This window comes from Nannobrachium achirus (assembly GCF_963921795.1).
Source record: "Nannobrachium achirus genome assembly, chromosome: 8".
Lineage (NCBI taxonomy): Eukaryota > Metazoa > Chordata > Actinopteri > Myctophiformes > Myctophidae > Nannobrachium > Nannobrachium achirus.
Window position 1 is genome coordinate 11251470 of NC_137817.1, and position 10546 is coordinate 11262015.

Consider the following 10546-nt stretch of genomic DNA (forward strand, 5'->3'; position numbering starts at 1 on the left):
TGGGGGCGGTGGGTTGTGAAGTTATGAGTGATGCATGTCCGGCAAAGTCCAGTTGGGGGGGGGGGGGGGGGGCAGAGAATCTCTCAAGGGCAGGAAGAGAGTCACATGAGGAATCACATGAACCATAAATCAGCACATGAATGGAACCGGCAGACATGTTTCACATGTTATTATTTCTAGTTTCTGCAAACCAGTGAAAAGAACGGCCCAAGGAGCCCCTAGCGGAGAGAGAGATAAAGCTAGTTACTACCCCCTGCCTGTAGTAACTCTGACGACGGCCTGGGGGTCCCGGACCCCCTGTTAAAGACCCCTGCTCTAGATTGTACTACTTTACCAGCAAAACCAGCTGCATGTTGATAGTATGTGTTATTATCACATACTCAGGAGTCTGATGTTTCAGTTTGCAGCAGTATTTGACCACTTAAAACATACATACAGTACGGAAGTCCCCAAGGGCTCTGTACTAGGTCCGCTCCTTCCCCAACCCTCTATGCCAAAACTCGTCATGGAAAATAGCCAATCTAGAAGCTCGCTGTGAGCGTGTAGATCTGCCATTTTCAACAAATGTTCGCCCCCAGAATAGGGACACTAGGGTTCAAGCGGTTAAGGACATGGAGTAAGTGCTGCCATGAGAAGCTCCATCTTGTAAACAAAGTTGCGTCCCTCCATCTTGCTCCAGTGGACTTCCTTGTAGGGCCCTCGGAGGTGGCTCCACTTCCCGTCCTGGATGACGTCGCTCTTGGGCTGCTCTTTGCTCTGGTTGCGAGGAAACTGGACCAGCACCTTGCACCCACTCTCCGGACCATTACGCACTGGATGAAGCAGATATAAAAAACAGACGCATAATTTTCAGTTTAGTGTAAATTCAAATGAAGCTGCAACAAAATGTCTTTAGTAGTATGCTTCCAAATATCTATTATGTTGGGAATAGTAAAACCGCCATGGGAAACTTTCTGTCAACCGGGAGAGTGTTTTTTGCAGGTCTTTCAGTCCGAGTGTATCAAAAAAACAACTGGGTTAAGCATCATTGGTCCAACCAGTTTAACATTCATCAGGTTAGCATTCACCAGCGTTAGTTTTTCTGAGGTTAGGTTTAGGTGTATCCCCGTCCCCCAGACTTTCTAGCCAATCACAAGCTTCCGCTGCCTTAACTCAGTTGCTTTTTTGATACACTCAAGACTGAAAGACCTGCAAAAAAAAACACCCTCCCCATGTCAACCAGGCAGCATCTTTTACCTGAGATTGCATATTCTCCATTGGCGGAGGCTACGGTGATGGCGGATGCGTTCCCGATGCTCTCCACGGGTCCCAGGCCTACGTGGTTGCTGAAGCTCAGGACATGCCAGCCCATCACCTTGGCAAGCTGCTGGACCGCGTGGACCTGGTGCTGGGACATCTGCAGGAACACAACACAGACACAGAGTTAAATGTACATTCGTATCCTTTAGCTGATGCTCTTATCAACAGCTTCGGTCATAAACTCTATCATACATAAACAGACCCGTTTTCCTGTTTAAAGCATTTCACTTCACATTTTCATCCAAGGGCTTCCTCGAAAATCAAACAAACTTTGGAAAAATGGTCGCCGGTAGTGTCAAGTAAACCAGGAGTCGTAGTCAATGGGTTGAAACATGCCAGACCACCAGTATTTAACCACATGGACCCTAGCGTACCTATTCTGGGGCAAACATTCTGCATGGAGAATATTCACATCACAAGCTCAGCCATTTTAGCCAAACATATTTGATATGGAGGCAAAAAAGGGGGCCTAGTAGTATACGTAGACACCTAGGGACTGCGGTCAATGAAGTATATACGGTTTAATTAAATGAACAATTTTGTATTTTATTTCCTCTAACGTCGTGATGCTGATGTCAATGTTGCCAGACCTGTGAGAGGAGGAAGTCCTGTAGTTCCTGCTCCTGGTGTGACAGGGTGATGACACGGCCGTCCCGGTGCACCACTCTGATCTGCTCCACGCCGATGTTCAGCTGCAGCTGGATGGACCTGAACACACATTCAGTCCACATTCACTGTCAGCCAATTCACCACTTTAAACCTAAACCAGGGGTGCCCAAAAGGTAGATTGTGATCTACCATTAGATCACCAAGGGTGACATGCCTCTAAAATATATATAATTCGAATATAAAAATAATATGTCAATATGACATCATGGCTTCTAAAGCAGGCAAACCTCCAATGCAATACTTTGTACAAGAGTCAGTAGCATTACAAAGAACCCCTAAACCTACAACTTCAATACAGAATGGGATGAAGACATTTCCCCCAGTATTTCAAGTTTTACAAGTGTGTTTGTCTAAAATGTATGCCAGCTGCTATTCCAAAGCCCCCCTCTGGCCCTCAGTTAAAACATTTTTTGGATGGGTAGATCATGTTGAGCTAGTCATTTTAAAAGTAGATCTCACGTCAAAAAGGTGTGGGCACCCCTGCCCTAAACCATTTGTTGTAAGTCAAATAGGGGAAACAGACACTCTACAAGCTCACAGAATATGGTTGCAACTGCACTTTATAGTATAGTGAGCAACTGAGCATTTCATTTAACTGTGTGTTATTTGAGGATGAGGAACAAATCTCTTTGCTTTGGTAGGTACAGTATTACATATTAGGATTCATGTGTTGCTGCAACTTCTAACTTCCAATTTGGGACATGCATAGTAGAGCTGATTATGGAATTTATTGTAGTACAGAGATTATTATTAGAGCGATTATGGAATTTTACATGACGATTAATTGTCACACAAATAATTGCGATTAACAATTTAATTGTGTTTTTGTTGTTGAACACGGAACATATTTGAATCGATATAATTTCAGTTTGAATTTTAGGTTTTGACATTGCCCAGGGCATATATGACAAATAAGTAACCTAAATATGCAATGAAATTACATAAATAGCAAAGCAAAACGTTAATAGTGGAAATAGTCAATCTACAAGCTCACAACAGGATGTTAATTTTTTTTGTGTTTGAAAATATAAAATATATTCTCAACATGGAAGCGACTATGACCGATTGTGCAAAATAATTGCGATTATTCAGGCGATAATGTAATAATTGTGACAGGACTAGACAAACTAACTAACTTAATTGGTACCCCTCAGGGGTTGACACTAAGGTCTAAGAGGCACTTGCCCGTCGGGCAAGCACAGGTCATGTTCTACTTGCCCAAAGGTCATGTACACTTGCCCAAAAAGTAAATCGTCCATTATAAAATGATAGGTAAGATTTTAATTACCACTCAATTTAACTCAATAACAATTTGTAATCATACCTCAATACCTCCAAATCCAAATACCTAGGTAGTTATGATTGCCATGGTTTCACACTTTGTCATTTTATATATTTTTTTATGGCCACGTTCAGGTGTTTAGACAGATATCTTGTGCGGTCATGTCCCCTCTCAAATGAGCAATTGCCCAGTCGGGCAACCTGAAAGCAAACTTCACCTGCCCCAACGTTTTATTTACTTGCCGGGGGCAGGTGGGCAAGCCTTAGTGTCAATGCCTGCCCCTCCTGTACTCTTACTCACTTGCAGATCTGCTCATAGCCCTGTGAGGTGATGAGGACCTTGACACTGGACTCATACACATCATTGATGTTAGACCAGTGTGCCTGGATCTGGGGGTCCTCGATACGGCTGGCCAGGCTGTCAATGGTGCGCGCCGTCCTGGTACACACACACACACACACACACACACACACACACACACACACACACACACACACACACACACACACACACACACACACACACACACACACACACACACACACACACACACACACACACACACACACACACACACACACACACACACACACACACACACACACATCTTGCTGAGAACATGTCAATAGATATTACAAATCGCTGTTGGGCATCACCATGTTTGAAATGTTTATGTTTTCCTAGAAATGAATGCCCTACATTATTTACTCTAGCTGATTGTACATACAAGCCTTTAATTTGAACAAACAAAGTTTTCACCCAACATAAGACAAAATACAAACATACATGATGAGACTGAAGCCTAACCTGCTGCGTAAGAAGATGTGCTTGGCTTGCTTGATGATTTTCTCCAGGAGGCCCTCGCTCTGCTGCAGGTTGGAGATCTCTGTCTTGTCATAGGCCATGGGGCCGGCCAGACGCAGGCGTTTGTGTCCAAAGGGGGAGCTGGCAGGGTGAGGCATCACCACGGAGCTCAGCTGCTGCTTATGGAACTGTTGAAGCAAAAGCAAGTAAGGTTGCATTCCATGAAAATTAGTGTTAATAACATGCAGTAACAACAGGAGCAGAGATGGAGCCCTTTACATACAATATCTGCTTGGCCTGTCTTGGCCTACTGTATGTACTATATAGGTACCAAATGAGTGGTATTTTCCATATTGGACAATATATTTCATAATTATGATGACCAGCAACTGGCACTGCTGAAATTGTCCTGATACAGTAAATACTATACATCTTGTGCTCCAAAACGTCTAAGAAAAACACAAAGATTTCTTTGTAAATACAAAGAAATCTGGCAGTTTCTGGCCTAATAAAGAATTGTATCCGACCTCTCTCATCAACTGATGCAGGTTGTGTTCTAGAACGTAGAGGTGGTCATCTGGTTTGGGTTTCTCTGGAGACGTACGCTGGTTCTTCTTTTCTCCCGTAGAGTGGCACAAGGAAATGGACAGCTGCAGACCTTAAGGGTGGAAACAGAGGTTGAATTTTGTCTCATTATTATTACTAGAAGCTGGGCCGCCGCGTCTAGTCGGCGACCTGGCCAACTCGGGAACGATGTAAATAGGGAATGAATGCCCCGCCCTTTAATGCAAACCCCATTATACCTGTTGTCATAGGACCCGTTTTGACCATCTGTTTGCCTGTGTCCATTTATGCCCATATATGGAGATATCTGTTATCTGTCTGTCTGTCTGTCTGTCAGTCAGCGTCCATTTTATGTCCATATATGGAGATCACTGCAGATATAGTTCTGGGTCCATTGTATGCCCATATATGCCCATATATGGAGATATCTGTCTATTTGCGTCCATTTCATGCCCATATATGGAGATCTCTGTATCTGTCTGTCTGTGTCCCTTTATGCCCGTATATGGAGATCTTTGTGATTCTGCGTAAATTTTATGCCCATATATGCCATTTGCGTCCATTTTATGCCCATTTATGGAGATCTCTGTATCCGTCTGTCTGTGTCCCTTTATGCCCTTTTATGCCCATATATGCTATATATGGAGATATTCAGAGATTTTTTGTTGACTCATGTGGCGTACGTGATGTCAGAGCCTTTTATGAGTGATGTCACAATGAGTCAGCGCTTGCGCCGATTTCCTCCGGAACAGCCTGATGTCAACAATCAGCTCCGCATAAGGATATTCCGAACGTTTCGGGCCGGTTTCGGAAAACCGCGCGTCGGGTCGGGTCGAGGCCCGGCACTGCACTCCGTGCCGCGGCGGGGAACGCGCGTGCCGAATCTGAAGCCGGTGGGACGAACGGTTCTCGAGATACGCGGATTACAGACACACAGACACGCAGAGACTTCTCGCATTTATAGATAGATTATGCAAGTCAAAACTCCAATGACAGAGAAATACTGTACTTCTATTACTGTTCTACAAACTAGTGGCACTCTTACCTGGGAACGGCTGGGAGATGATCTGGTTCTTGACGACAATGTGTGGAATCTGGGACTTGATCTGGACAGCCTCTCTGGACAGCTGAGCAAAGATCTCTTTACACAGCAGAACATTCTGCGCTGCCTCCAGCTTCACGTGCCACAGCTGGGTGCCTGCCAGGAGAGAGGAACATACAAATCAGACTAATCACCTGTGTAGAGCAGGGGTCTTCAACAGGGGGTCCGGGATCCCTAGGGGGTCCTCATAGTTACTACAGGGGTGCCGCCAAATCTTTGTGTGATAGGATCATGTTTTTTACATTAACCACTTGAACCCTTGCATCCCCATTCTGAGTGGAACATTAGCCAAAAATAGCAGATCTACAAGCTTACAACGCTGCGTTGTAAGCTTGTAGATCGGCTATTTTTGGCAAAGAGGTTTGTAGAGGGAAAAGAAGAGCTGACTAAAAAGTATTGATGGTTCAAGTGGTTAAATGTCTGAAAATACACATTACTCCAACATGATGACAGACAACAAGTCTAAGCTGTCTAAGAAATCTATGAATATAATCTGCAACACAATTTTAGACAATATGTAGTGGGGGTCCCTGCTTCATCTCTCTCAGCTAAGGGGTCCATGGCCTGAAAACGTTGAAGACCCCTGGTGTAGCGTAATAAGTAAATGTGAGACTCTGGTGTCATAAATGGGCACTACTGATTCAAATATCACTTCATAATACTGAGAGGGGGTAAATCTAAGACTCATCATGCTGCATCATATGATGCAAAATGCATCATCATTCATGCTGAAATACTAAACTATCTCAAAACACAGATTGAACACAAAAAATAACTGAGGATTGTGTTGATCTTGTCCCAAACAACAATAAAATAAGATGTGTTGTCCCAGAGGTGAACTGGCCCTTTAACATTAGAACTACAATTAAAGCTCCAATTCAAGTCTGAATGCTGAATCATACAGTACCTGCTTTGGTTTTGGGCTGTCTCCTGAAGAGATTCACTGTTCCCAGATCACCAATGTCTGATGCTTGCTTCTGGATAGACACCTAGGAGCATGCAATATATTTAAAAAACACTCTACACAATATAACTACAAGCTCACAATGTTACATATAACATCACAGTGTTTAAATAAATACATAAAATGGAGAATAAATGTGCATTTTATTTGTTCACTTGCCAGTAATCCTTTTCTTTAATTTTTGCTTTGACGCTGGGCCCTTGAGTTTTGAATTAATTCATGCAATTAAACCTCCTCACCTTGATATAAGCAGAGCCCTCCAGGTCGCTGGGGATTTGTACGTTCAGAGGGCAGTAGTCCTCTGGAATCTTCTTGTCCAGATCAATGTCTGTGTTCTTAATCACTTCAAAGGTACCTTGGTGAGGAAACAGGGAACCTGCACAGAGAAAAGATCAAAATCAGATGACCTGACATGATGTCGGCTTTGGATGTTAAACATGATGGGTAGTTAACTCATGACTAGGACAAACAACTGGTTCCACAGACCTAAGACAGAGGTCAGCAACCATGTCTTGTCAATCAAGCTGCAAATGATCAGATTGGGATATTGAGTCTATCAATAACAACCTTGATCTTTTACAACCATGTTGAAAACCTCGCCAAATTGTTAATGTAAAAATATCCTTTATTAATAACGTTAGTCTCAGATAAGTCACACACACACACACACACACACACACACGCACTGACCTGCACTCCTGTAACTGAGGTCTCCCAGGATCTTGTCTCCTACTTTGCGAAGCTTCCACTGTGACCGCAGCCTGAGCAGCTCTGAGTTAAAGTCCCTCTGACGTCTGTTCTCCAGGTTCTCAGCCACAGACTTACTGAGCTTCTCTGCTCCTTTCAGCAGCATCTGAGCCGCTGTAGCCAGAGACTTCTTCTTGCTGATCAGCTGGAACACCTGAGGCGTCTAAGGGAGGAGGACATGTCATCTTAAAGACTTTAGTTTACACTCCCGTCGGGCAAGTACAGGTCATGTTCTACTTGTCCAAAGGTCATGTCCACTTGCCCTAAAAGTACATAGTCCAATATAAATTTGCACAATCTTTTTCTATTATAGTATAGAACAGTTGTTCTCAACCTTTTCAGGCCGTGACCCCCAAAATAATCATATTTGAACTGGGGACCCCCCCACCCTATAAGAGTTGAGGCATTACATTTTGTATAACACGGTTCTATTGAGAAAATAGCAGATCTTCATGCTCACAACGCCTCAACTTGCAAAAGGTATTAAAAAGTCCTAAATTGACACTTAAGAAATGTGCATAAACCCAAACATTTTAACTTTATGCTGGTTTGTTTACTGTTGAGTGAGAAAACAATGTTGCCCTTTTTATGTCTATTTCTTCCACAAATGTTGACTATACCTTTCCAGCCGTAGGATCTTGAGAGACGGGGTCTAAGGCCATGTATTTCTTCTCCTTGACCACGTTGAGGACATCATAGAGAACACACATCTCCGTCAGGGAGCTGCGCAGGTTGTTGCGCACAGAGTCCCATGGCCAGAGGGATGGTTGGAACTTCACAGTGCCTATTGAGAGAACTTGTCTTTAATTAATCTGTAATATAAATGTTGCTCTTGTAATGTGGATTCTGAGACACATGGAGAAAGAGGTTTAGCATGCTCCAACGGTTCCTAAACTTTTCAGGCCGCGACCCCCAAAATAATCATTATATTTGAACTGGGGACAGTGCTGACGAGCACTTGGAATTTAGTTTGACTCGGTTCCACAGATAAATATTGTGAAAATAGCCGAAATACAAGGCCACTGCACATTAAGCTAATACATCTGGGGACCTCAACAAATAATTTGGGGACCCCCAGCGTGGGAACCACTGCGAGCATGTAGCTAACCCTAAAGCCCGTATCAGAGTCGGGTCCGCGGTGGAAGGCTAGCCACTGCGGTGTAGTGCCGTGTAGTCTTTTTGAGTCATAAAACTACAACGTTAACGCTCAAAAAGACTACACGGCACTACACCGCGGTGGATAGCCTTCCACCGCGGACCCGACTCTGATACGGGCTTAACCCTGCTATTTTCACAATATTTATCTGTGGAACCGAGTCACATTAAATGTAATACCTACAATTCCAAGTGCTTGTCAGGGTGGGGGGGTCCCCAGTTCGTATATGTTTATTTTGGGGGTCACAGCCTAAAAAAGTTTGAGAACCACTGCTTTAACACACCTTCTTCCTCCTCTGGCTCCTGCTTCCCCCACTCGCGGTCCCGGGGCTCTCCATCAGTCCCTTCCTCGTCTGACTCGGAACCCTGGCCGAAGTCAATTCTCTGGGCCAACTTGGCAAGGTTCTGGGACATGGAGAGAGGGGGGACGTATGTCTCTGTCCCATCCAGGGAGACCTCCTGGACCTGCTTCTCGCAGGAGGACTCGATGCTGACCTGCACCGCTGATGGTGGACCACCCGACATGATGACGATGATGATACTGGAATAAAATAATTATCACACTTGAATTGAAACGGTCAAACTAGGACGTTGAAGTCCTAGAGATCATTGGTTCTCAAAGTGGGGTCCGGAGACCCCCCAGGGGTCCATGGGAGAGTTCCAGGGGGTCCCCAGCTAAATGATAGTTTATAGGAACAAAATGATTGGGTATGTAACTCAGTGTACAAATGGAACAGTGTACAAATGTAACAGTACAAATGGAACAGTGTACAAATGGAATGGTTCCATTTGTAATTTGTAAATGTGTAACCCTTTTATAACGAAGACCCCCAAATTGACACTTTATTAGCCCATGGACCCCATATTGGAGATCCCAACTATTTTAATTTCAAGAACCCCCACTTTGACATAATTAATGCTATGGAATCTAATGGTAGGTATAGTATAGGTACGGTATTTCCATCTCTGAGACCCCAATTTATATTAGATAGATAGATACCTTTATTATCCCAAGGGGGAAATTCAGTAATGTAAAATCGGTCTTCTCTAATAGGGGTCCATGGGCTAATAAGTGTCAATTTGGGGGTGCTTGACATGAAAGATTTGAGAACCACTGTCCTAGATGTTGTCGTTTTGTTTTTCGTTTTACTTTACAGTATCTAGCGTTAGAACTGTAGGAAATTGAAATAGCGTTAATATTAGTGGGTGCATCTCTATATAGACTAGTTATGGCAGCTACTACTACTACTACTACTAGCCATCTAGCTAACGTTAGCGCCTTACTAACTGCTTTGTGGTTTCAGTTATAATGTAAAGGTAAAGTGGTAGTATAGGCTGCGTCTGGCTCACCTTCCCGCCGCAGTAGAGAGCGCGGACCAACACCAGGATTATAATACTATATCCAATCGAGAGGTACAAATATCACAATAGTAAATTATAGTAGCCTATGCCAAAACGCTCCACGGACAAAGAGTATAGAAGCCAGGAGCTGACTGTGAGTGTGACAAGCGCAGCGCCGCTCCGCCATATCGGAGTGAATGCTTTTTCACTTCAATATGGCGGTAAACCAATAGTGCAGCACTACCGCTGCGCCATCTAGCGGTGTTGTCAATAAAGGACCAGAGTGTCGTCTCTTGGTCTCTTGGGCTTCTAAACTGAGCCTACAGACAGAAAATGCTGCCCCCTGCGGTAGTTAACCATAAGGGAAATTAACAAATGAAGCTTTTTGGTGAAACTGCAGGACAAATGACGGGAATACATTTTAATTCTGAACTTCTACTTATGGGTGGCAGAGTATACATTGCAGTATTGATACTTTAACTAAAGAATTTTACATCCCCTCATCAAAAAAAGGAACGGCTCCCTACTGCGAACAGGATCCCATCGTTCATTTCAAAGAGCCGTTCAAAAGACTCAATTCGTTCGCGAACGTCCCATCTCTAATCGGATGTGACGCATT

The 10546-nt window shown here is 43.8% G+C and overlaps 1 protein-coding gene across 1 annotated transcript; it reads right to left on the reverse strand.

The window, feature by feature from the left end:
• Positions 1-5: 5 nt before the first annotated feature.
• Positions 6-10046, reverse strand: med17 (mediator complex subunit 17). The gene is made up of 13 exons (XM_080731479.1): positions 9937-10046; positions 8871-9127; positions 8052-8215; positions 7375-7594; positions 6924-7060; positions 6628-6709; positions 5664-5816; positions 4582-4712; positions 4058-4242; positions 3551-3688; positions 1890-2007; positions 1237-1396; positions 6-812 (listed from the first exon to the last, which is right to left on the reverse strand). Exons 2-13 carry the CDS (start codon positions 9109-9111, stop codon positions 604-606), a joined length of 1938 nt encoding a protein of 645 aa, XP_080587605.1. The 5' UTR covers positions 9112-9127; positions 9937-10046; the 3' UTR covers positions 6-603.
• Between the last annotated feature and the right edge of the window lie 500 nt (positions 10047-10546).

What these genes read in the sequence shown, in the direction of transcription:
- med17 (XM_080731479.1), bottom strand. Translation starts at nt 9,111, where the DNA reads ATGTCGGGTGGTCCACCATCAGCGGTGCAGGTCAGCATCGAGTCCTCC. An exon ending in ACAGCCCAAAACCAAAGCAG is followed by an intron (nt 5,817 to 6,627) that starts GTACTGTATGAT and finishes CTCTCCTGGCAG; the next exon opens with GCACCCAGCTGTGGCACGTG. An exon ending in CACATCTTCTTACGCAGCAG is followed by an intron (nt 3,689 to 4,057) that starts GTTAGGCTTCAG and finishes TGTGTGTACCAG; the next exon opens with GACGGCGCGCACCATTGACA.